The following is a 24,047-nucleotide window of genomic DNA, read 5'->3' on the forward strand; positions in this document are numbered from 1 at the left end:
AGTTCACCCATATAAGTATTAGAAACACCTGAATAATAGCTGACTTTGGGGACTTTACAATTGCAATTACAAATGTTGGGTTCCTCTAACATTTTTTATGTTCTGTTTTTCAGACTGTCTTTATCAGAAAAGCCTGTTTGCAACAACCCTACTCAGCTCACAACTAGAGAGAATCAAGTTTCCCAGTCCACTTAATTTGAAAGCCTGCCAAGATAGGTGAAAGACCTTATAAATATGTAAAGCAGGAAGTTCAAATTACAGTCAAGTGAATCCCTAGTGATTGATGTTCTTTTCTAAACAATTAAAAGAATACAAAAAAACGAACCAAAAAAGCAGCGCATTTCCTAGGCACCCCGCTAGCACCAGCACCAAAGGGTGGTCCGGAGTTCAGACTCAAGGTTGTACTTTAGTGCTATATTTATTTTGAATTTTTACCACTTCCTGGAGGCCGGGTGGAAGGATCCAAAAAACTGGGCACCTCAGCCATTTTGTTTGTAAGGCGGAGCTGTAGAACTGGGCCGGCCAGGAAGGGGTTTGGAAGCTGTGTTGAACCGGGAAGGGGAGGGGGGGGGGGTGAAGCTGAATATGGTTTCAACTTATGTCAGGATTCAGCTACTTAATGCAGGGACCGTGGTGCTCGTGGCTACGGGAGGCCCTGGGGGACGGCACACCGAGCACACTTGCACGGGCTTCTCTACCAAATGGCCGCGTCCGCATCCACATCCCCCACGGGCGCCGTCTCGCGTGGAGCCCCCCACGCGCCGCGCGCAAGGGCGTGCCCAGATGCTCCGAGGACGCGGCCGCTGCCATTGTTGTGCTTGTCACTTAATCCCGAGCCCGGACTCGGGGCCCGGGCGGCGGCGCTCTCCCGAGCCCGGTGTAAAATGGCACAGTCGTGCATTCTTTCCGAGCTGCGGGAGGCGGGAGCGAGGACCGAGCTGGGCGGCCGCCAGCCAATCAGCGCGCCCGCCCGCCCGCCAGCGCAAAGTTGTTAACCCCGAGCCTCCCGCCGCCGCCCGCTCCGCATCCTCCAGCTTGCTCCATTCCCCCGAACGCCCTCGGATCCTGCGGCTGCCCGCCCCGCTCCGCCGCCCTCCATGGAGGAAAGTCTCACTTTTGATTTACCAAATATTTTCAGGATGTTTGAAGATCCGTACGCTGCCCGGAGGCTGTTTTTTCTGGATAGCCCAGTCCCCAGCCTATATTGTTACAATTTTTTTTTGAGGGCTGGTTGCTGCTTTGCCTACACTGATGGTAAGTTTATAATTTTAAACATTCTTGGCATTACATCTTTGAAGGGAGCACCAGATAAGAGAGATTTTCATTGTGTTTCTTCTCACAAAATCAATCTTTGTATTTTTCTTTAGCTTCGATCTGTGCACGTTCCACGTATTTTTGTCTGGTTAATTTTTGCCAAAAGGAAGGGAAAAAAAAAACAGTTTTTTTTTCTCTGCATTGTTAAAGATAAACATATATAATGAAAATTATACTTTAATTGCTGTGAACTACAGGGGAACTCAGATGTTTCAAGATGGACTTTTTTTGTGTGCCAGCAATGTTGGTAGTGCCAAATATGTGCATACCCTCTTTATAAAAAATATCTATTGCCTAATTTGTCTAGAGTAAATTATCAACAAACTACCGTTGTAGTTTTTGTTTTGTTTTTTTTAATAGACCTATTGTGATTCCCTTGATGGAGTACTTGAATACAAACTACAGAAAGCAGCTCTGGTATAATGAAGGTGGAGATTGACATAACCGGGTTTAAGTTATGGCTGTTGCTAAATAGTGGCTCTTTTATTGCTGAGCTGATCTAACTTGTGGTCTAGGATGTGATTTCTTTAAAGCTCTTTGTCAATTCATCTCTGTAGACCTATCTTACGTTTTCTCCGGAAAGGTACATATGGGAGACATTTTGTAATTTTTGGTATTTTTCTAGTTTTCTTCTTTTTGCACACGGTGGGAGATTTTTTTTTTTTTTTTTTTTTTTTTTTTGTTCTGCATTGATCTGTGTTGGTGGCGCTGTAGTGCTCCTCAACAATTTGTCAGTTTTACTAAAAGAAAAAAGGAAGAAAAAAGGTGGGGCAAGATTTTATCTATTATCCTTTAATTTTCATAAAGAAAGTTCAATTTGGTCAGCTATATTATTTAAGCGTTTTCTGTGCTCTGTGCACCGTGGTGAGAGCAGACATGTCGTCACTTCCAATTCAGGGGACATTATGGACAAGCATGCAGTTGGCAGTTGTGTTTGATCTGATCTGATTTATTATCTCTATCAGATTCTTTAATAATAAGCTGTCATTTACCCTCCCTCTCCTCACTAGCGTTTGGTTCTTATATTTTCCTTATTTTACAAAACCATGCTGGTTAGTTCCCTTTCAATGTAACAAAACATTTGAGTATTAGTTCCTTGGACATTGTAAAAGTTGGATTTCATTTTGAATCAGGGAATTCTGAAATACCTTCCTGAGTTTATCTTGAGGATGTTCTAGGAGCTTGTCGTGTCTGTTTTATTTTGAGCTGCTCCTTGAATTGAATTTATAGATAGCCTTGTTTAAAAAAAAAAAAAAAAAAAAAAAAAAAAAAAAAAAAAAAACAGCAAATATTTTTTGGAACTAAGATAATTTTTTAAGAATATTTCACACCTACTTTTATCTTAAAAATATTGATGTGCACACGGGGTTACATCTTTGTTCTTGAGAGTTATCTGATTAGAGAATATGGGATTTAGGCCCAAAGCCTGCTAGGAACAAAAATATGTCACAATATGACATCGGTTTTACCGGTCTCTGTAAACATTTTACTTGTTTGTGAAGATAATAGGGATGTCCTCAGTTCAGGAAGAAAGTGGGAGGAATCAGTAATTATACCATGAAACATATTATTTGCTAAATAAAATAAAACAACTGTCATAGCATCTGGATTATCTGATTAATAGGTTATGTCTTGAGAGAGTGACAATGTCAGGAGTTGCTAAGTGTCTTTATTTACTTTGAAATACGTAAATGACCTTTTCACTAATCCTTTAGCAGTGTGGAGTAAAAGAATGTGTGAAAATGAGTAGAAATAGTATTTCCTAGAATCTGTTTATCTCTTTCCTTGAACTTCACAATAATCATACCCAATGCCTGTATTTTGTTTATGCCATGCTCGGAAGGTTTGGATGTGTCCATGGGCACATTTCCTTTTCTCTCTTTGTAGAGTCTGAATGCGGCGTGGCTTCTGATAGTATAGATTATTTATGGAATGAGATATTGCAGGTGTAAATGTATTATCTAACCTGGTAGTGCTGAGACTTTAGTTCTCTGAAGTTGATCAGCTGAATAAAATATACCTTCCAGCACATTTGTTGCTAAAATATTCTGTTCTCCATAATGCAGTAATTTTTCATTTTGTTTGGTTTCTAAAACTGACAGTGTTTGCCTAATGTCACCTCTTTTAAGAGCAAACTGAACTGGGAAGTCCATCCGTAGCTATGCAATCCTCTTTGTTCTCCTCCTGACTATTACATCATTGATTATGAAGTAACCATTAGAGTTCAATGGTTACTTTTGAAAATACCCATAGACATTTCTGTCATACATACTCTTCTATATGTGACCTTTCCATCATTGTGTAAGTAAAGAGGTTTAAAACTATAAGGTAAAAATAATTCCCTATTTTATATTCTCCATTTTAAAATGTACCTGGTGCTTCGTTTTAGCTCTTGATTCTTTGGGAATTAATTCTTTTTAATTGATACATTTTATAGACATTTAGCTCATGGATTTGGTGTGGTTATTCTTAGAATTATAAAACCAGTTTTTCTCTTGATCATTAAAAAATCCTTTATAAAATTTAACATATTGAGAACTAATTCAGTTTTTTCATGGAAGTAATTGCTAGATCATAGACAATCAAAAATTATTTTTTTCAGAATTTTGCTATGTCATTTCAGTCACATTGACACTTTTTGCATATAATTTTATCAGAGACAGGAGTAGCAAAATTGATTCTATTAAAATATTTGTGTGTGTGTGTGTGTGTGTGTGTGTGTGTGTGTGTGTGTGTGTGTGTGTGCTGCCCATCCCTCTTGTGGAGGGAGAGATTAATGAACAGTGAAATGATCAGGAAACAGGTTGCAGAAGGAAGGATACAGAAGACAGAGACGTCTTTAAGTTGGATTCTAGACAATACAGCTCAGAAAAATGAACTTTGATTCTTCAATAATAGGAATAAACTGAAGATTATATTCAGATTTAATGTACTGAACTAGTATAGTTTCCTAATTCCTTCCTGTGTAGTAGTTGTTATTCCCAAGTATTGAGGACATACATTCCAGATTAGCCAAACCCCCTAGGTAATAGGTAATGGTAGGATGAGGCAACAAAGGGAAAAGAAATTGAGATATAGAGGTAAGATGTGGTTGATGCTGACCACATTCAGGGCCAGGTTCCCTTAACTTGGGATGAACTTTTTAAAGGGAAAAATATATACTCTCTGAATGCCACTTCAATCCAGACCTGAAGTTACGTGTTTTAAATGCCATAGTTTTGCCCTTCTTGCATGTGTTTGCTTCTTTTCTGTTATTTCTTAGACACACTGCAGACATTCTGCAAAGGCAATCTACTGTTGCTGGTGTGACAGTGCCAAGGAAAGGAAAATAATATGCAAAATGGGTGTGCTGTGTTCTCACTTGGTCGTTCCACAGTGACCCTCAGACAAAGACGCCAAGCAGACTGTAAAGCAGACATAAGGATTTCATTCTTGAAAAGATAAGCATGTTTTATGCTTGCTGCGTGTAACACCGAATTTACCAGGGGTGTTTGGTTGCTTGAGGTCTACCTCTCTCCATCTATAGGATAAGATGCTGGGTCACAGTAGTGAAAGAGAAGGGAAAGACTCCTTCTTTTATGTAACTAAAACTCCAATATGGCTCCATGTTCTAATGTTTCAGATCGGAGGCCTTAGATGTGGGGTGTTCCCATTTGGAGCCATTGGTCATTCCTCTAGAGGAGAGAAATGTTTAAATTTTGACCTGCTATATGGATCTGACAAGTGTCCTTCCATTAAAGGATCATAATTTGGGCAGCTAGTAGTCACACCCAGGTTGGGGAAAGTGATGGTTGGTCTTCATGTTTAGCTATAACACAAACAGATGCTACATAACCAGAGAGCCACCTGACATGCATTCCCATTGCAAAGCAAGAACAAAGCAAAGAATACAACATTGGCTTATTTGTGTGAGAAAGCCCTTGAGAGGGTTCCCTGCTAGGATGGGGCGTGTCTCTGAGCACCATTTGTTTGTATTGATGGTTAGGATTCAGCCCAAAGTCCTTCATGTTAACTTTAAAAAATAACTGTTAAACTTGAGGCTGAAAAGATGACTCAGCTGTTGTTTAAGAGTACTGACTGCTCTTCCAGGGGCCCAGGTTCAATTCCCAGTACCCACATGGCAACTCAAAACTTTCAGTAACTCCAGTTCCCAGACATACATGAAGTGAGAACACTAATGCACATAACAAAACAAAACTGTTAAGAAGGGTCATGGTGACACAAAACTCAGTACTTCAGAGCCAGCCTGGGCTATAGGAGATTGTGTCTCAAAAAGAAAAGAAAGAACCCAAAACAAAAAACAGCAGCAACGAAAAGATAATATGTAATGATTTTTATTTTATTTATTTTTGGGTTGGATTTTTTTTTTCTTTTTTTTTTTTTTTTTTTTTTTTTTTTTTTTTTTTTTTTTTTTGAGACAGGGTTTCTCTGTGTAACAGCCCTGGCTGTCCCAGAAGTTACTTTCTAGACCAGGCTGGTTTCAGACTCACAGAGATGCACCTACCTGCCTCTGTCTCCTGAGTGCTGGAATTAAAGGTGTGGGCTACCTGGCTCATGATTTTTGTTATTTAAATGTGTTTTCTACATTTTACTCCCATAGGCATGACTTAAACTCACTGTGTTCATTATCAATAAAAAGAGTAACAAAAAGCTATATCTAGCAGCTCCTTTTAATATGTATTTTTATTTTAAAATCCTCTGTGGAAATTTCTAATGACATATAACAGAAAATTTAAAGACAAAACAAATATTTTATGAAATTAATACATTAGACATCTAGCTAATGTTTACTCCACTAAGCAATTGTGGATCAAGAAAAGTCAAATTAATGTTATTTTCTGCACAGACAAATTGAAGAAGGAACAGATAAGGAGTTGTTGCAGTGATTTAAGATAGCAAACTTTGTTATAGAACCTGTTACCTCATACTAGCTGGGTATGTTAACCACCTAATTTGTTTTTGTACTAATATTGAACTCTGCTGGTAACAATGTTAAAACTAAGGATATTTATTATTTAACTAAGTTATTATTCTGGAGGAAAGCCACAGCTCTAGGTTTGACTTACTAACTCATCCCTTTTATGTACCTTCCTGGGGGTTTTCTCCTTTGACATTGTCAGTGCTACCAAGATGGCTGCTGAGATGCACGCATCAGTCTAGGATCACAGTTTTCAAAATGAGGAGACTTTCTGTTTTTGTAAAGGGAGATGTCCTTTCCCAGAATTACAGAGGTCACTGGACATGCCTCACTTTACCCAGTCACTTGCAAGGAGATTGAAGTAAGCACAGTGGGTTTGGCTAGAGAGGGATGCTTAGAAGTGTGGATAGTTGCTGGGTATCCAGAATTCATTGTCATTAGCTTGGTTTTACTTTGTGTAGACTTAACAGTTGCATACTCTGGAGTGATGGAGTGTCAGTGTCATCTGTGTTCCTAGTGACCAGACTAGTCACAAGTGAGCTAATTCAAAAAGGAACAACTAGGGCCAGAGAGATGACTTAGCGGTTAAGAGGACTCATGTTTGATTCCCAGTCCCTACATGGCAGTTCATAGCAACCTGTAACTCCCATTCCAGGAGATCTGACACCCTCTTCTGGCTTCCACGGGTACACCACGAGCATGGTGCATGTAAACACATGCAGACACACACAAATAAATGAACAAATGTTTTAAAAGGCAATAACAGCAACAGTACTCAACTGGACATATGTTGTTCATATGTACTGTCTCTGAACCTTCACAAGAAGTAGGATAGGACAATCTAACTCGTTTTTTATGGAGGAAACAGGCAGAGAAATTGGCACACCTTAGGCATGACCCCCATTACCTAGTACATGAAAAACTAGAGTTGGAACATAGAGGTCTGAGGTCAGAGCCTCTTCACCATTGCCACATTAGATATCTACAAATTTGCATTTTGTGAATTGACATATTTTAAATGCATGGTATACTATAACTACATAAGTTTCTAGTGAATTTATTCATTATTTTAGAACCAATAATCATTTCATGGGAGGAGTGATCCTCATTTAGGAGTGATATACATCTGACATTTTCTTTCTTATTTATTATTATTGTGTGCATGTGTGATTTCTGGTATAGGCACTTGGAGGCCAGGCAACAACTTGTGGGAGTTGGTTCTCTCCTTCCATCTGGGGGGTTTTGGAATCAAACTTGGTCACTGGGCTTGGGGTGCAAGGGCTCTCACCTGCAGAGTAATCGCCCCAGCCCTACTTCTGAAAGTTCTCTATGTTGAGTTTCTTTAAGGTACCCTTGTACGACATCATCAGAAGTTGATTTTTACGAATTTTGAACTTATGAAAATTAATTTCATTCAAAAACAAAGAAGCCTTGTGGAAACAGGGAAATTCAGTACTCATAAAATTAAGTCCAGATAGAATAATGACTTCTGATTTATAACATAGGAGGCCAGATTTAGGTTCTAAAATGACTTATCCGATAGAGGTGCTTGATACACAAGCCTAATGACCTGGGTTCGAGTCCCAGAAGACACCTGGTGGAAGAAGAAAACCAACTCCTGAAAGCTGTTCTCTGCCCTCCACATGTGCACACTCCCTGGAATGTGCAATAGTAATAACGATAATAAGAAGAAGAACAAGAACAAGAAAAAATAGTAAAATGTTTGTCATTTTCAACTTCAGGTGATAAGGAAACCTTTTCCTGGGGGACAGTTTGGGGGGGATTTATAATACTTTAGATCAGTGGATGTCAATTTAGCACTAGAATAACCTGGATGGCTTATAAAAACACAGAGTGCTGGGTTACACCCCTCAGGTTCTGTATTCAGGAAGTCTGGGGATGTCCTGTGAGAATGTACTCTTTCAGCCAGTCCCAAGTGACCTGTATGCATTCCTTCAGGGTACAGCCTTGGAGAACACAGCCCAGTACATTCAGGCCATCAGCCATAATACTTAATTGGGCCTCAAAAAATGGGTCACAAACTATCATTTAATAAGTGGCAGATATAATGAATGAATACATATCGATGTATTAAATAGGGTGGGCAGGGTGGCCTCGCTGAAACAGTGATAGTTGACTAAGACTTGATGGGTGTTGATTTCACCGTTGAAATTTGTTTGATTGCAGTTCACATGCTTGTGTTGCCCCAATGGGGAGGTATCCTGGTCTGGATTGCTACTAAGTTTTATAAATCCATTCTTGCTTTTTCAAACTTTGTTAAATGAAAAAGCATAATTTTTTTTTCTTTCTGAATTTCAAAACAGCCACCCACAATTTACAAGTCATTTTGGAAATCAGGTAAACGCAGTTTGGTTTTATTCAGTCGGCAGTGGCGGTGGAAAGAGTCCTCTATCTGTGCCATGTTCCTGGCAGTTCTCTGTCTTGTCTCCCACCAACCATCAATAAATAACCTCATTCATAGGACTGGGTTCCCAAGTGCCTGAGAAAGAGAAGCTGTCATTGCCAGTGACCTATATTTAGCCCTGGAACTCAGGCTGTCACCACGGATCCTTGGAAACTTGCCATCTTCCAAGGCAAAGGTCACAACCCCCACTTGGAAAGCACTGTATTATGCCAAGGATTGAAGAGGACTCTCCCCTGAGTTTAATCGCTTCACTTCCCCATTATTAAACTACAAGACTTAAAGAACACTTAGATATAAAGACCTTCCCCCCCCCTTTTTTTTCTACCTGAATGGGGGAGGGGAGAGGGAGAGGGAAGTCCTTACCTTCCTCAGAAGCCAGGATCACCTTCAGTCTGTCCTGTTCAGCTGAAGTGCTTGCCAGGAAAATGGTGTGAAGAACTTCAAAGAGGTGTGAATAGCACGGCCTAGAATCTAAAAGAGTCTGAGGATAGTGAGATGGCTCAGCAGGTAAAGGTGCTTGCTGGCTAAGTCTCATGACCTGAGGCCAATTTCTGGGACCTACATGGCAGAAGGAGAGAGAACCTACTCCCCCAAAGTGTTTGCTGACCTCCTCATACAGAACACACTACCTACTGGGGCATACACACACACACACACACACACCATTCAGTGCCCATTTAATAACAGACTTGGCTCTTAAAAGGGCATAAAACTCAAGGGCTGTATTCTCCAGTACACTAGTCCACTTGCTACATGCATCTGTGTATACTGAAATTTGAATTAATCTAAACTCTCAAGTTCCAGTTTCTCAATCGTACTGCCTGCATTTCAGGTGGTTACTTAGTAGTGACTTCTATATTGGGCTGCACAGACTCTGAAGCGTTTCCGATGTTCTAGAAGGCTCTCTTGGGTAGCCCTGGTCCAGAATGTACCTGGATCCTCCATGCTATGGCAGGCTCATAATCTTATCCCAGTGCTTCTCAGTGCTGCCCACATGTGTGCCTGTGTTTATTCACCTATGTACTGTGTGGTGCTGAGGACAGAAGCCAGAGCCTCGTGCTTGCTAGGCAGGCACTTTGTGTCTGGGCTACACTCCCAGCCTTTTATCTACACATGGATTCACCTAGAAACTTGCAAATAAAATGCCTAGGTCTTACCTCAGGCGATTCTGAGTTTATTGATCCATGCTGGAGCTGGGTGTAGCATTTTCCACAGCTATTCTGCTATGCAGCTAGAGGCTGAGGATCAGTAGGTTAATAACTATTGAAGCAAGGCTTGAAGCCCAACTTTGGGAAGGGCTGCAAGTGAACCAGTGCTGCTGCTACTCTTACCTAGTAGCCAGAAATCTATCTCCTAGGAGGTGGAGGAGATCTTAAGTAAATAGAGAAAAACTGCAGCTTTGAGCCTGCTGTGTGAAGGGAAAACAGAAAGCTAATGGCCCTCACCACACAGTTTTTAACTAGGGGAGACCCATAAACTTAGTAGATGTTTGCTTAAACGTGCAGTGGGCCGACCTCTTCTCCACTGAGTCTGACCTTTTCTCCACTGAGTCCATTGTTTTAAACCAGTACAGCTCCTTTTGATGAAATCTCCTAGGAGTTTAGGTGTGGGGCAGTCGCCTATAACCTAGCACTTGGGATGTGAAAACAGAGGGATCAGGTGTTCAAGGACTACCTCAGCTACAAAGTGAGTTCAAGGCTAGCCACATGAGACCCTGTTTCAAAACTAAAGTGATCATTGTGCCTTCCACTGTGCATTCTAAGTCATTCTGGCTTGCATTGTGCTCAGCTCCTATGGGAACAGTTATACCCCTCATGTATAGTCTCTGGGAGTTACCTCCCCTGGTGACTTGCAAGCTTGCTGGGATTTGATAAGCAGAGATTTTAGTGACAAGACAGCTACATCCTTGTCTGGGACTTTCTGAGCCATGCTGAGTCTCCCTTTGTGTTCACTGTGGTTTTTAATTAAAAATATATTCCAGGGGCATATTTCAGTTAGATATTGGCTGGCCTTTACCTGTTTTTAAAGATTAAAATCCTTCTTAAATTTTATTTTATTTTGAGTATTCTGAGACATGTTCTCATTATGTAGCCTAGGATAACTTCAAAACCGTGAACCTACTGCCTCGGTCACTTGCCACCATACTCAGTTTGGATTAGAATTTTATGGTCCTCACACCAAGTGACTCCATTGACAGATATTTGGATTTTGCATTTCTTAATCTTTTGGATTATACAATAATCTCTTATAGTGAAGCCTCAGAGATTTTTGTTTTGTTTTTCGAGACAGGGTTTCTCTGTAGCTTTGGAGCCTGTTCTGGAACTTACTCTGTAGACCAGGCTGGCCTCGAACTCTCAGAAGATCTGCCTGCCTTTGTCTCTGGAGTGCTGGGATTAAAGGTGTGCACCCAGCACCTCAGAGACTTTTAAAGACTGCAGGATGCCACGTGGTTTTACCTTCTGTTTTACGGAACAGTCAGCTCTTGCAGCTGTAGCACATGCCTGGTGGGCTCTGGACATCTCATGGGGCTTTGTCCACTGTATGGCCACATTTCCAGAGAGCTCCAGTTTACAGGGTAGTGCAGAAAAGCCAACTAGACGAGGATGGTGTACAGATGAGTCACTCCTGAGTGAGCTCGCCTGCGTTCTGAACTGCACCCTTTACAGCTGGAATATGTTAGGCCTGTTAGACCCTCTGTTTCCTGTGACACTCACCTTAGCACTGGGAGAACTTAGTTAATGCCTTTGGAGCACCTACGATCACTTCTGGCCAGCAGGGAGCACTCAATACATTCTCTGAACTCACTTTCTGATTGCAGAGGTCAAAACACCTTTCCATGTTTTTCCATAATCACTGTAACAAATCATCTGAGAAAATTAATTTATAAAGACAGAAGAGTTGCTGGCTCCGTTTTAGAAGTTCTGGTCTGGGACTGGAGGCCTGTCACTGTCTGGAGATGACAGATGATAATAGTGGGGATAAGTGGGGCAGAGCATATCCCCTCACTTCGTGGCCAGTGAGCAAAAGAGATTGAGGGAATGTGGCCCTGCCTTTCCCCGTGAGACCACCCCCAATGAGCTAACGTCCTCCCGCTTGGCCCAAACGCCTAAATAAAGACTCTACCATCTCCCCATAGCATTCCCATGACACCAAACCTTCAATAACACTGTAGGAAACTTGAGGTCCCAACCCTAGGAGATAGAATGGACATCAGATCACCCCACTTAGCTCAGTGGTAGGGCACTTGCTTACCTATGTGAAGCCCTGGGTCAAGCCCAGTCCCCACCCTCATCCCCACCCCGTGGTCTCATTTAAACACATGGGTCCTCAGTATTAGAATGGCTCCTGGGGCAGAGTGCTGTCTTCTCCAGGTGCTTTATTAAAAGTCAGTAAGGAACTGCAAAGGTGGTTCAGTGGGTAAGAGCACTTGCGCTACAACCATCAGGACTGGGTTCGAATTCCCACCACTTAGATGAAAAGGCTGTGTGTGTGCCTGTCACCTCAATGTTGGGGGCTGGAGACAGGTTGATCCAGCCGGTCTAGCCCAAAAACAAGTTTCTTGTTCAGGCAGAGACGCTGTGTCAAGTCAGTAAGATGGAGAGTGATGGAGGAAGAAACCCAACATACTGTTGTGGCCTCTGCATTTGCACTCTTGGATGCTCATATGCACAGGCTTATGTGCAGGCACCACACACACACACACACACACAGAAACACACACACACAGGAACACACACACCATACCCCAACACTACACACACACACACACACACACACACACACACACACACAAATCAGTGAATGAAACAGACTTTTCAAGAGTTTCTGTATTATCTCCTTCTCACCTATTAAGCAAATCTTTTTTCTTCATTTATTTAGCTCATAAATAATGATACATAATACAGTATGTTCACAATGGCATGGCTAAATTAAACCAATTAACATGTTATATCACACATATTCATCATTTTTGTTTTGAGAACACTTAAAGTATACTATCTCACAACTTTTAAAATATAGCATATTGTTATCAACCATATTTATCATGCTCTCAGTAGACCTCAAGACTTCACAGAGTCCATGGCTCTTGTCCAACTGCAGTTTTATATCTTAAGCAAATCTTTATTGAACTTCTACCACATTAAAAAAAAACTGCTGAGGTTTAGAAAGAAGCAGAAAGAGCAGGATTTGGAAATGAAGTAAACTCTAGAGAAGGCAGCTTTGATGGAATCCTGTGGGCTGTATAGATTTGCACCTCTGAAAAGAACGAGAACACAGTGTGGGATGGCCCTTGGAACCTCAAGCTGGGCCATCTAAAACTCAGTACCCCCAGAACATGCCAAAGGTGATCCCACAAAATGGTAGAGACAGAGACTGGAAAACTGCCTCTTCATGATAGCATCTGCTCACTACTGACCACAATCTCTGCCGATGGCCAGTTTTTATTGGAGAGTAAAGAGGTGGGAAGACTGAAGGTTGAGGACAGGTTTCAGGAAACATAGGCCCAGGGCAGCAGGGGGCAGCACCTGAAAGTTGATAGAAGTCGTAGGTTGTTTCTCTAATGTTTCTTGTCAACTGTGAGCTTATATTTCTAACACAACCTATATTAATACCATCAATCTTCTCCCCAGAATGATTAGAAATTAACAGGTAGCAAAATAATAGCTTCACTGGGATAGGCTAATGGCAGAGCAGCATAGATGTTTACCTTAGAGGACAGAAAACATTCTGTGCATCATTTCCTCTCAAATGTATAGGAACCCAGAGCTTCACACAGTGTGCTTCAACTGGGTTTATATGATTCTAATGTCTCTGCCTTTTAAAATGGATTTTATTTTCTTTTTATGGATACATGTATATGGTTGGGGGTGGGGATGCACATGTGAGTGCAATTGCTTTTAGAGGCCAGAAGAGGGCGTCCAGTCCCAGGGAACTGGAGTTGTGGTGCTCCTGAACTAACCTGCTGGTGCTGGGAAGGGCAATCAGGTCTTCCTGAAGAGCAGTGCTCCCTTAACATCTCTCCAGCCCCAGATCTTTCATTTTTCCAATATTTAGCTACACTGTTAAAAAGCAGTGAATGGGCACAGTAACTCTGGGAAATGAAACTGCAGGTAAATAATGAATTGAGCCAGATGTGATGGCACATGACTCTAGTCCCAGCAGAGGCTCGGTCACCAGAGGCTCAAGGTCAGCTTGAATTGCATGATAATGTGTCTCAAACCAAACAAACTGTTCAGTTTTAAATTTGAGTGTGCATTTTATTTTACGTAACAAAAAACATAGAATTTTAAATGTTCAAATGTGTAACTCTGCAAGTTTTTTGGAGTTATTCTTGGCTGTTTTATACAGCATCTCACTTTGTTGCCCAGGCTGACCTCAAACTCAATTTCTTCCATCCTCGGGCTCCCACATGTCACTGTGGCTGCCATTTGTTGGACTTTAAATGAAAGGTTCCATAATATCTGCATTTAAAATCGTCTGCAATGAATTTATTCAAACATTGCTACGGAAATTCACTTTGTGCTAGCTTTTTAAAGGTTTGAATAATTAATTAGTGATGTTAGCTGTAAAAGAATGAAAGCTTCCTCAGATACCTTTAAACATTATTTTATACACCGATTTATTTGAGTGTGTGTACTCAAGGGCAAGAGTGTGCATGTGTACACATGTATATTTGCGTGCAATGGTGTGCTTGTGGAAGTCAAAGAACAACTTGTGGGGGAGTTGTTCTCTCCTTACACCATGTGGCTTCCAGGAGTCAACTCAGGTCATCTGCCAGGCTTGCTCAGCCAGTGCCCTTATTCACTGAACCACCTCACCTTCCTCTTAAACACCTTTTTATATGTTGCAGTTTGCCTTTATCAGTACAGCTTTGCATTAAGCCCACTTGAATTTTGAGTTCCCTCTCTGCCTCCCTCCACCCTCTCCGCTCTGCCAGCCTGTATCTCTTCCCTCTCCTTTCCTCCATGGTTCTCAGCGCCCTGCCTGTGTTTGGAGGCTGTGTAATCATTGTGTGCTTGCCTTTGCATTCTGCACCATGCTTTCTGTGTGTATTGATATGCATCATATTTATCTCTTAAAAAAATAGTGTCCTACTATTCTATGGTTATTGAATATTGATTTCTAATTTTATTAAAGAGAACCAGAAACAATAAATATGCTTTTGGACTAAGCTAGATATAAATAAATTACTTTGTAAATTTATGAATTATTACCCATATTTTATTTTTGATAAATAATTTTGTAATCTGGAAGCATAAAGATAAGAAACTGTTCCTTTCAAATAGGGTAGCTTGTTTATGTGAACAGGAAAAAAAAAATTGACCAAGGTCAAAAACATCTTTTTCTTTGTTCTCTTCCATGGTTTGTAATACAAAGCTGGCATGGAGTAGGGCTTGGTAAACAAGACCAGAAAAGCTAGTTATATAAAACATAATCAAGCTTCGTTGTGTAGACTTAAATTGATTCTTTATACATGTAACAATTCATATTATTAAACTAGTTAAAGTGTTCTGTCATTGTTGTTTGGTTCCTAAACTATGCTATTGTTGTTAATTATCTTCTAAATCCATTACAAGGAAATTCTCTATCCTTTTTCAGGGAGAATATCACTCTAGTTGCAGATTTTTTTTCCCTCTCCCTAGACAATTTTTTGAATCATTTCCATGTCAGCCTTTGTTATTAAGTCTTTGTCTTTATCTTCACATTAACCCTGCATCCTTCTTTTCTAGTTTCAATATGTTTGTAAGCTGCTTGGATCCCTCAAATCACACTTGATCACACAGTGCAGAACTACATCCAGCTTTACTACAGGAGCCTCTTGTGGGGCAGGATGAGTACTCAGCATGCAAGAGGCCCTCATTTTGATCCCCAGTGATCAAGTGTTAGGGATTCCCAATCCACCATCACTCCCTTGGCTCCGTCATTGAAATTCCTGTTCCTGGAGCATCTCTCAGTATTTTGTTTAATGTACTCTTAACACTCTAAACTAGTCTCTGTTTACCTTCTACCAGGAAATGCTGAAGGCATAGTTTCACAGATCTATACAACTCACAGATCTCAAAAGCTTTTTAAGTTTTATGATCATTGTGTGTGTGTGTGTATATGTGTGTGGTGGGGGGGCGGTCCTAACCCATGCGTGAAGGTCAGAGGAGAACCTTGTGGAGCTGGTTCTTGTCTTTGCCTTTATGTGGTTTCCCAGGGTGGAGCTCAGGCCATCAAGTTCCCATGGCAAGTCCTCCACCCACAGGGCTATCTCACTGGCCCCTGAACATATTTGATTAGATTTTCTTCTTTTTTTAATGAACCAGAGTTGGAGGTTTTATGTGAAGTATTTTAATATAGGTGTGAACACAAGGGTTAGAAGGAAAAGGTACTCAAAGAAAGGAAGGTACATTTTGAGATCATGGGCGTGGCTTCTCAAAGAGTTGTCTTTGCTTTTTCTATATTTAATTTTTTTCATATATTATTTTTCTGTGAACTACAGGAGAATGGAGATTTCAGAAAATTGAAGCATCATCACCAAGAATTCATGCTTTTCAGAGTAGAGGACAGGGAAACCCAGGAGACTTAGTTTGAAATCAGGCTGGGGGGTTTGTAGCTCAGTGCTGGAGCACTAACTAGTGTGGCGTGAACAGGACTTTGGGTTGATGCCCAGCAACACAAGGAGAGGGACGAGATCACACAGCTGGCTGGCAGCAGAGCATTGGAGCCTGGCTTCTTTAAAATGCTCAGGGGTAATCACGATACAAGAAAGGTGGATCTTTATAGATTTTTAGCTTATTGGTGAGTCAATTCTAAAAACTGTCACATGACTGGGAATGCCTTCTGCTTTTTAAGACAACATTGAAACATAACAGGAGGGGGCAGTATCATGAAATCATGCTCTTTTAAACATTTTTTCTTTATTTTTATTTGTGTGGGTATTTTGCTTGCATATATCTGCACTACATGCATGCAGTGCTTAAAAAGTCCAAAAGAGGGTGTCAAGTCACTTGAGTGGTGTTTTGAACCATCATGTGGGTGCTGGGAGTGGAAACTTGACTCACACCAGTCACTAGACCTGTGTTAAGGCATGACATCATGGCAGAGAGTGTATGGGGAGCTAAGCCGCATGGCTGTTAGGAAGCCCTTTCCTCACAAACCCATTAATGTATGACTCACTGGTTCTCTGGAAGGGCAGCCAGTGTTCTTAACCACTGAGCCATCTCTCCAGCCCTATGCTCTTATACTCATTCCAACTGAGAATTAAGAATTTGAAGAAAGACAATTGTACAGTCTGTCACAGTTGATACCTATGAACAATTGCTCTTCCCATAGATTGTGAGCTTTAAATTATCTGGAAAAAGCACTGGGACAGCTCAAAATAAAGACAAAGAGAGTTGTGTTACAACAAGAAAAACTAGAAAGGGCAGTGCAAGCATGGGTATTTCCCCCAAAGCCTGTTATGGAAAAGTGTGTGTACATTAACATTGCCTCGAATAAGAAGTTGTATCCAGGAACTAACTCTTTTTTGGGGGGTGTGGGGGTGTGTGGTTCAAGACAGGGTTTCCCTATGGCTTTGGAGGCTGTCCTGGAACTAGCTCTTGTAGACCAGGCTGGTCTCGAACTCACAGAAATCCGCCTGCTTCTGGTGGATTTAAAGGCGTGTGCCACCACCATCCGGCCCAGGAACTAAGTCTTACTGAAGATGCAGAATGTTCGAATGCACAAAGGTTTCATCCTTAGTGAGGGAGACAGAGAGAGACCAATGGCGAGGTGGGGGGGGATGGAGGGAGGGGAGAGAGAGAGAGAGAGAGAGAGAGAGAGAGAGAGAGAGAGAGAGACTTAAAATTTGCAATTTGTGTTTAAGGTCTAGAATTTATCGTTTTCTTCGAGGGAAAGAGGGACTGGATGGCTGAAAGGTTAGTATAAATCCACTCCATCGTTTATGTAATAATGAGCCTGATTTCAACATTCTCTAAAGCCCAATGATGAACTATGGCCAGCTAGATTTAAAAGGGGGCAAAGAAAAATAAGTAAAATTGTTTTAAAGATTTCATATGAAAGGAAAATGGGTGAAGGAACCTTTCTAGCAACTAAATCCTCTGTGATTAATTGTGAGCAGTGAACAGGGCATACATTTTGTGCTCTACCTTGTTATTCTGAGGGCTGTGTGCCCTCCCAGCTACCCTGTTGAAACTAAATTGACTCATCTGATCTTCCTTTTATTGACAGCACTTTGGAATTTGTAGAGATGGTTCCCAGTGTAGTATCTCATTTGTTCTGGATAACTGCCTAAGAGGAGAGAGGAGGAGAGTTCATTCCTTAGACCATTCATGTGAGGTCATTTCTGTAGTGCCATTGTGTTGGTCAACTGCGGATCATCACAGCATCCCTGAGAAAATCAACAGGAAAGATCTACTTTGGCTCATGTTTGAGGTTGCAGTCCATGGTAACTTGATGCAGTTGGTGGCAGGCTGTGCATAATTGGTTGGGTATTAGCTGCTCACTTACAGCTGTCAGGAAGCAGAGGAGAGGAGATGAAGATTTCACTTTTACAAATCTATGAATGTATTGTCAATCATTGATGAGGTCAGAGCCGTTATCTCAGCATCCACCTCTGAACAATGTTGTCTTGGGAACCAAGGTTTCCACACAGAAGCTTCTCAGGGACACTTAGGGCTGTAACCAGAACAGTCATGGCAAATAGTAGGTAGTGGATCTGGATCCAGATCTTCAACCCAGGAAGCTACTGTCCTTTCCAAATCCTATGGGTGTTTTGAATGTAAATCATTACCTATCCATTTGCATTCTCCCTGAGGCAAACGGTAGCCAGCTGTGTCCAGAAGCCCTGGTACCCTGGGGAGTTTTCCCCTGGGTAACTAACTCTTTGCCTTGGAAGCTTTGGGCCCTGAGAACTTGAGCAACCTTTTAGTTGACAGTTAATCCCCTGGTAGTGAGGTGAAGAGAGCAGGGGAGGTGGTTCCTTGTTCGAGCTGCCTGAAGGGTGCACATCTGCTAAATGGAAAGGAATTAAAACAAACAAACCCCTGTAGACTATGAAAATACCATACTTTCATATGCTGGTTCTGTAAAATATTGTGTAGGTGTTTGGTTTGAGGGTTTTATTGTTTCTTTACTTAGAGGAGTTGAGGCCCTTACAAACACTATTACCTTTGGTGCCAAGCATACAGAAAGTCAATTGCAGAGCTGTGGATGTGGTTTGGATGTGAATAGGATGTTTGCCTGGCATGTGTGAGGTCCAACCAAGTTCAGTTCCCTGGCAGCAACAAGGAACAAAAATAAAGTTGAGAAAGTAAAATAAGTACAATGTAAATATCCTTTAAAAATGGGTCCTGTGGAGGTCGGTGCTGTGACACATACCTGTAATTGCAGTGTTGGGAAGACTGAGGCAGGAGGATCACTAGTGTGAAGCCAGCATGGGCTGAAGTTCTAGGCTAGCCTGGTCCACACAGTGAGGCCTTGTCTCAGAAAAAAACAAAAAAAGGAGAAGATGGCTCAGGCACTCTTTGCATGTAGTATTTCATCAAATCCTTGGAGCAGCCTTGCTGATAGGTTTATGATTCTTGGCTTTTGAATTGGGAAACAGCAACTCTAAGGGCTTAGACTAGAGCAAAGCAATTTCCAGAAGTGTTGAGGACTAAGTAAAGCTGAAGTTTTTTAGATATAGAGTTTTAAGCACCAAAAATACTGTGGAATATAGTGATCTGCTCTTATTTCTGTAGGAATTCTGTCCAGTTCTTTGTTTAAATGTCTTGCTTAACATTGTTTATTATCAGGATACAAATCTTAATCGGGCTCTGAAGAGGTGCTCAGCAGTTACAAACACCTGCTGTTCTTGCAGAGGCCCCCCAGTTCAGTTCCCACTTCCAGTGGGGTGGCTCATAGTCACCTCTAACTCCAACTTCAGGACAGCTACACATTCTTCCGGCTTCCATGGGCACCTGTACACCTGAGTGCGTGTACATACCCACATAATTAAAAATAAAAGCAAAATATTTTTAAATGTAATAAATATAAATATAATAAATATAGTGTGAATGTAATAAATATAATACTTTATGGCTATATAGATCTTCAAGCCTCTTCAAAGCTTGTGTATCGGGCATCTTAGATAATTAGATGCATAATGTGGTTAGAAATTTTCTGTTTGCTTGAGTTGTCTTGACTAGAATTTGCCTTGAGTTGTCTTGACTAGAATTTGCTGGTGTGCTATAGGTACATCCAGATACATTGTATTAAGCATACCATTTCTTTCTGCAGGTTGCCTCTAAACCTACACATCATGAACCCATAGCTTTTTAAAGGGCAAGATGTAATCAGTAGTCATTTTTCAGGCTTATTAATCATCTTTATTCATATGTGTTGTTTGTTTGTTGAGACAGGGTCTCTCTCTCTCTATAGCCCTAGCTGTCCTGAAACCCACTATGTAGCCCAGTCTGGCCTTGAACTCACAGAGCTCCTCCTGAGTGCTGGGATTAAAGGCATGTGCCACCACTGCCTGGTTTTACATGTGTTCTTTATAGTAAACAAGAGTCAGTGTACATAAAGGGTCCCTTAAGAGAAAAATGCTTAAGAAAACAATGGTACATACTATGAGGCTGTGCATAATTACCCATAGTGGGATACTGTGGCAGGAGGTAGCAAGTTTGAGGCCAGCTTGAGCCACACAGTGAGACCCTGTCTGAAAAATAACCAGATAATTTTAAAAGTATATTTAGTAAAAATGGAACATCCTCCAATTGTATGGAGATACAAAGGCCATAAAACAGATAGCAGGAGTGTTACCAATAATATGTAGTGTTAGTCTGACGTTGTAAAATAAGCAAGGGAAAAGTAAAACCAACATCTAACAAATCAAGCCCCAAAAGATTGGCAGAAATGAAAACACCAAAATGTTAACCTTGTAATAAATCGATTACACAAATATATTACCACATCTGAAGGTGTCAACACAGCACTATTGGTCTCGGCTTTGGGCTCATGTATCCCATGTTTGGGAAACTCACTTCTTAAGGTTTCAGATCTGGACATGAATTTTATCTCTGTCTGTAATTCCCAGTGGCAGACAAGTGTTTGGCACAGTAGCTTCTGCATCTTTGAACCAGAAAGAGGATGTACAAAATGAATGCATGTATGGAATGTGCCCTTTTAATGTAAGGGATGCCATGAGGGTGAACACTGAGAACCTCAGGCTAGGGCCTCAACCTGAGCTGATTTCGCTACAATTCCTTTTGGGAGGTGAATGAATAGTTACTTTTGTTTGTTTGTTTGTTTGTTTTTGTTTTTTGGTATTTTCGAGACAGGGTTTCTCTGTATTGCTTTAGAGCCTGCCCTGGAACTCTCTCTGTAGACCAGGCTGGCTTTGAACTCACAGAGAACCGCCTGCCTCTGCCTCCCGAGTGCTGGGATTATAGGCCTGTGCCACCAACGCCCGGCTAGTTACTTTTCTTGTTGCTATGACAAGAATAGCAGACAGAAACACGTGGGAGAGAAGAACAATTGAAAGGGAAAGGTCTGTCTTATGGAAAAGGCGTGGCTAAATTCATGGTAGTAGGAGCTTGTTACATGGCACTGCCAGGAAGCAGAAAGCCACACTGGGATCAAGGCTACTGTAGAATCTTCAAAAGGTCCCTAAGGCTTATATCTGCCAGCTAGACCCTATTTCCAAAGATTCTACAATTTCCCAAAACAGCACCACTGACTGAGCCCAAGTGTTCACATACACAAGCCTGAGAGGGACATTTCAAATTCAAATGGTAACAAGAAACTACAAAAGTCTAATTGGAGGACAGAGCAGTGAGAGAGCTTAGTGGGTGAGAGTGCTTGCTGCCCAGCCTGACGACCTAGTTCAATGCCCAGGATCCACAAGGTGGAGAGTGTACTGACAGGTTTTCCTCTGACCTCTATACATGGGCCATGGTATTGCCTTCCCACCAACAACAGAGAAATAGATAAAAATTGAAAAAAAATCATTATAGGAGGGCACTTGGAGATGAACTGAAGTTTTGCTTGGCTTTGGCCTGCCAATGAATAACTAAGGTGCTCCAGGTACCACAGCCACTCATTCCTCCAGCTCACTTGTCAACTCCCCAGCCTTTTGCACACAGTACCCTATAGAAGTGATCCTCTGCTCTCTGGTGACCGTCTTCTTCCTTTGCTCTCCTGATGAGCTCAGCTTGTCTCCAAGCTTCTCCCAACTCTCCTAATTCTTTCTCCGGCTCTTCTTCCTCTGCTGTCTGGACTCTTGGTGTGCCCTGGGGCTCCATCCTCTGTGCTCTTCAGCTCTTGCTATGTGACTCATTTCTGACACCTGTAATCTTACTCCCATGGGTTTGGAATCATCACTCTCTCTTCCCTCCTGTGGAAGGGACAGGGAACTGGATGCATAGTGCATATGCAGGCAACGTTACTCAAAGTGTCAGTGAAAATAGACACAGTGAAAAACAATACTCCATTTCACTACGTTGACTTATTTGATGACAAGAAAGAGACTCCTGTACCCAGGGTTACAAAGAAACTAGAAAAATCCCATTTTACTGTGGAAGCAATAGCAATTCAGTGTAACCTCACTTTCTCCAATGCCCTCTCATCCCCACCAGTCCACCTGTCTGATCATTCCCATAAGCCATTGCTTTACTGGAAGCTTTTTTGCATCTTCAGATTTCACACCTTTACCCACCTGTGCCAACGATGCCTTATTGGCTCACATATGTATTTCTTGGGAAATGGTGCACAGGTCTCGGATCCCATCTATTCAGAATTGTAAGGTACCTGAGGCTTGTAGTCTGAGGCTCGGAGTTTTCCTCCTGTTCTGACTCTTGGTCCTTCCTGGACTCCAAGCCTCATGTGAGCACCCGAGAGGGCTACATGAGTCAACAGTAATTAACACAACTCATTTGAGATACACTCTGCCAAATACTTTTAATTAAACACGGTTTAATTCTTATATTTTTTTCTAAATGGAATTTATTCTTCTGAGCCACCTCATTGTTCATATCCATGACTTAGGAAAGAATTCTGGTTTCTCAGTTAAACACTAAGTCACTGCTCTTCAAGCTCAAGTTTCAGTGGTTTTCAACTTGGGCTTTCCACCACTTCTCCAGCTATAACAGGTAGATGTCATTAAAATGCAGTCCAGGGGTCTCAGCTGTCTGCCTGCCGGGTGAGCAAAACACCCATGGCCTATAGGAACTGAAGGGACACATCTTAAAAGACTGTCAAACTCACCCACCCTTAGAGGGATAGAAGTTCTGCATTTTGACAAAATCTGTATGGTGGTAAGTAGGTTTTCTATAACTTTAGAATGTGCTTTACACAATAAGGCAGGCTGGATGAGATTTTTTTTTAATGTCCATTTTGGTGAAATCATTTCATGAAGTTTTTAAATTGTAAGCATAAATCACAGTGTAGAGAATTCAGTATGTAAATATGATTTCTGGGATACTCTATTAAATATAAACTGTAATATTTCTTTTCTAGCATTTTCTAGGCTAAAAAAAAAAAACCTAACTCATCAGAAAGGGTACTCAGTGTAAATTTTGTCAAGTGTTATGTTGGAAGAATTATTTACTGTCATTTCTTTGTGGCTTATTATGAAAATAAAAAACAAGTTAAGGGAAATTATTGCCTTAAGTATAAACATGTTCATTCACTACTGGTGCTTTTGCACAGTGCTCAGTACCAACATTCTCATTTAGACCATTCATGTTTACAGATTTTATTTTCCTATTTCCCCAATTAAATACAATAGAAGCACCTCCCTTTGAGAGGTTATACATACGGTGTTGTCTCATTTCTCTAGCACCGACAGTTTTGCCCTAATCTGAATCAAGTAAATATTTATTAAGTGCTTACAAGAATGAGGAAGTTAGACTCCTGCTAACTCACCTGGTATTATATTTAATCCTGTTGTCCTATCAAAGAATTTAACTCTTTGTATTACTCTCCATTCCTGCCCTCATGTCTTCCTTCTCATGAGTAAAAGGATTGTCCTAAAGTGAGTTCATCTGTACCATTCTTTGTGTTTAATACAAATGTGCCCATATCTCTCCCACCTTTCAAAAGAAAATCCCCAGCTAGCTCTTTGTGCCCTACCACCCGTCCTTCCCATTGTATGGTCTCCCTTCCCACTTAAATCTTATTTCAGGGACTCCCCCTCTAAAATCAGATAACAGAGATTCTATTCTAACCTCCGCATTGCCTCTCACCAGCTTCATGACCATAGGCAGCTAGCTCACATACCCTCTCTAACCCAGCAGACACATCAAATAGGGCTATCTAGGAAGTAGTGAAGTATTATTGCCAAGCTCTTTCACATTGCCGGGAATGTAGTAAGTGTACAGTGAGCGATGGGCATTATTCCTCCTGATCAAAAGTGGAGTTGAT

General features: G+C 41.2%; 1 protein-coding gene across 1 annotated transcript in view; it reads left to right on the top strand.

The window, feature by feature from the left end:
* Nucleotides 1-1,017: 1,017 nt before the first annotated feature.
* Epc1 (enhancer of polycomb homolog 1) overlaps nt 1,018-24,047 on the top strand; it is a 90,827-nt gene continuing 67,797 nt past the window's right edge. Inside the window, exon 1 of the mRNA XM_027405478.2 lies at nt 1,018-1,254. Within this exon, the coding sequence (XP_027261279.1) occupies nt 1,252-1,254 (3 nt within the window). The 5' untranslated portion in view covers nt 1,018-1,251. The remainder of the gene's footprint in view (nt 1,255-24,047) is intronic.

This window comes from Cricetulus griseus, chromosome 3 (genome assembly GCF_003668045.3).
Source record: "Cricetulus griseus strain 17A/GY chromosome 3, alternate assembly CriGri-PICRH-1.0, whole genome shotgun sequence".
NCBI lineage: Eukaryota > Metazoa > Chordata > Mammalia > Rodentia > Cricetidae > Cricetulus > Cricetulus griseus.